Here is a 1653-nt window from a genome sequence, read left to right as displayed (position 1 = left end):
CTCCTAAGAGAGCCACGGTCACGATGCAAGAAGAAGGGATATGCCTCCAACAGTTTGCTAGAAAAATGCTAAACTGTTACTATTTCTTACAGTGTTTGAGTCATTTGTATTCTTATTTTCCCTATGACTTTACAGTATGTGCGTGTCTTCTTGCACAAAGGAATGGACTAGTGTCCCAAATAGGGGGAAATATGCAAAACCTGTGGAGCTTTTCACAATAACATGATGCAGATGCTCTAGGATCACTAGTGAGCATCTCTGGAAGCTGCATGAGTCCATGGACTTAGATTTTGAGCACCCACTTGCATTAAAGCATCAGGTAAGGGAATTCCCTTGATAGATGTCAGAGGAAATTCTAGATGACACAGGGAGGACACAATCATCTTAGAAGCTCTGGCAGTGAAAGTCTTCCATCAAAGGGTCTTCCCCCCATCCCCAGTCATCTGGAGTCACAGTCCCTGCAAAGCACCTTCTTCATTGCTCCCGTCACATCCTTGTTCCGCAGTGTATATATGACGGGGTTGACCATGGGGGTGACGATGGTGTAGAACAGAGAAACGAACTTGCCGTGATCCTGGGAGTGGTTATTGTTGGGCTGGAGGTAAGCGTAGATGGCCGTGCCATAGAACAGGGAGACCACCGTGATGTGGGACCCACACGTCCCAAACGCTTTCCTCTGCCCTGCAGATGACTTTATTCTTAAGACTGCCCTGACAATCCGACCATAGGAGAAGATGATTAATGCCACAGGCACAAGGAGAATGATCACACTGACAAAGAAGAGCTCAGACTCATTCGCAGTCGTGTCAACACAGGCAAGCTTGAGCAGTGGGGGGACCTCACAAAAGAAATGGTCTATTTTATTTCTCCCACAAAGTGGTACAAGGAAGGTGAGCACTGTCTGCAATGAGGAGTTGGCAAAACCAATGACCCACGATGCGGAAGCCATGAGGGCACAGAGACGGGGGTGCATGACCACTGTGTAGTGTAGGGGCCTACAGATGGCTGCATAGCGGTCAAATGCCATGACCCCTAAGAGAATGCATTCAGTCGATCCCAACCCTAGAGCGACAAGTAGCTGAACTACGCACCCACCAAAGGAGATAGACTTGTCTGCTCCCCTGAGATGAACCAGGAGCTGCGGGACAGTGCTGGTCGTGTAGCACAGGTCCAGAAAGCTCAGGTTGGAGAGGAAAAAGTACATGGGAGTCTGAAGATGGGGGTCCAGGTGGGACAAGGCAATGATGGTGGTGTTTCCCAGCAGAGTGAACAGATAGAAGATCAGAAGAACCACGAAGAGGACGAGCTCCAGCTGAGGCCGGTCCGAGAAACCCAGCAGGACAAACCCAGTGAAAGAACTGCCATTTTTCTGTTCCATCCTCTGTTAGCACATGTTTCCTGTCAGGACCAAGCGTTTAGCAACTTTGAAAAGAAATCTTCAAAAAAATAAACTGTTGGAGTGGGGTGGATCTATCATGTTTTGTACTAAAGGCCATTGGATGTTATCAGTAACGATTTGAATAAATTATTTACTCATTGAAATTACATAGCTTATACCAATAAAGGTCCAGATTATCACAAAAAGTAAATCATTATCATTTAATATAAGAAAAATCACATAATGCCCCTTGTGTTTGCATCAGTCGTAGGTAC

At 46.5% G+C, this 1653-nt stretch overlaps 1 protein-coding gene across 1 annotated transcript; it reads right to left on the bottom strand.

The window, feature by feature from the left end:
* Positions 1 to 439: 439 nt before the first annotated feature.
* LOC103681972 (putative olfactory receptor 2B8) lies at positions 440 to 1385 on the bottom strand. Its single transcript, XM_008711547.2, has one exon. It carries the CDS (start codon positions 1376 to 1378, stop codon positions 440 to 442), a length of 939 nt encoding a protein of 312 aa, XP_008709769.2. The 5' UTR covers positions 1379 to 1385.
* Between the last annotated feature and the right edge of the window lie 268 nt (positions 1386 to 1653).

The sequence above is a fragment of the Ursus maritimus genome, unplaced genomic scaffold, assembly GCF_017311325.1.
Source record: "Ursus maritimus isolate PB19 unplaced genomic scaffold, ASM1731132v1 scaffold_30, whole genome shotgun sequence".
NCBI classification, from domain to species: domain Eukaryota; kingdom Metazoa; phylum Chordata; class Mammalia; order Carnivora; family Ursidae; genus Ursus; species Ursus maritimus.
The sequence above is the reverse complement of the archived record's forward strand: the minus strand, read 5'-3'. Positions and strand labels throughout refer to the sequence as shown.

What these genes read in the sequence shown, in the direction of transcription:
- LOC103681972 (XM_008711547.2), bottom strand. Translation starts at nt 1,378, where the DNA reads ATGGAACAGAAAAATGGCAGTTCTTTCACTGGGTTTGTCCTGCTGGGT.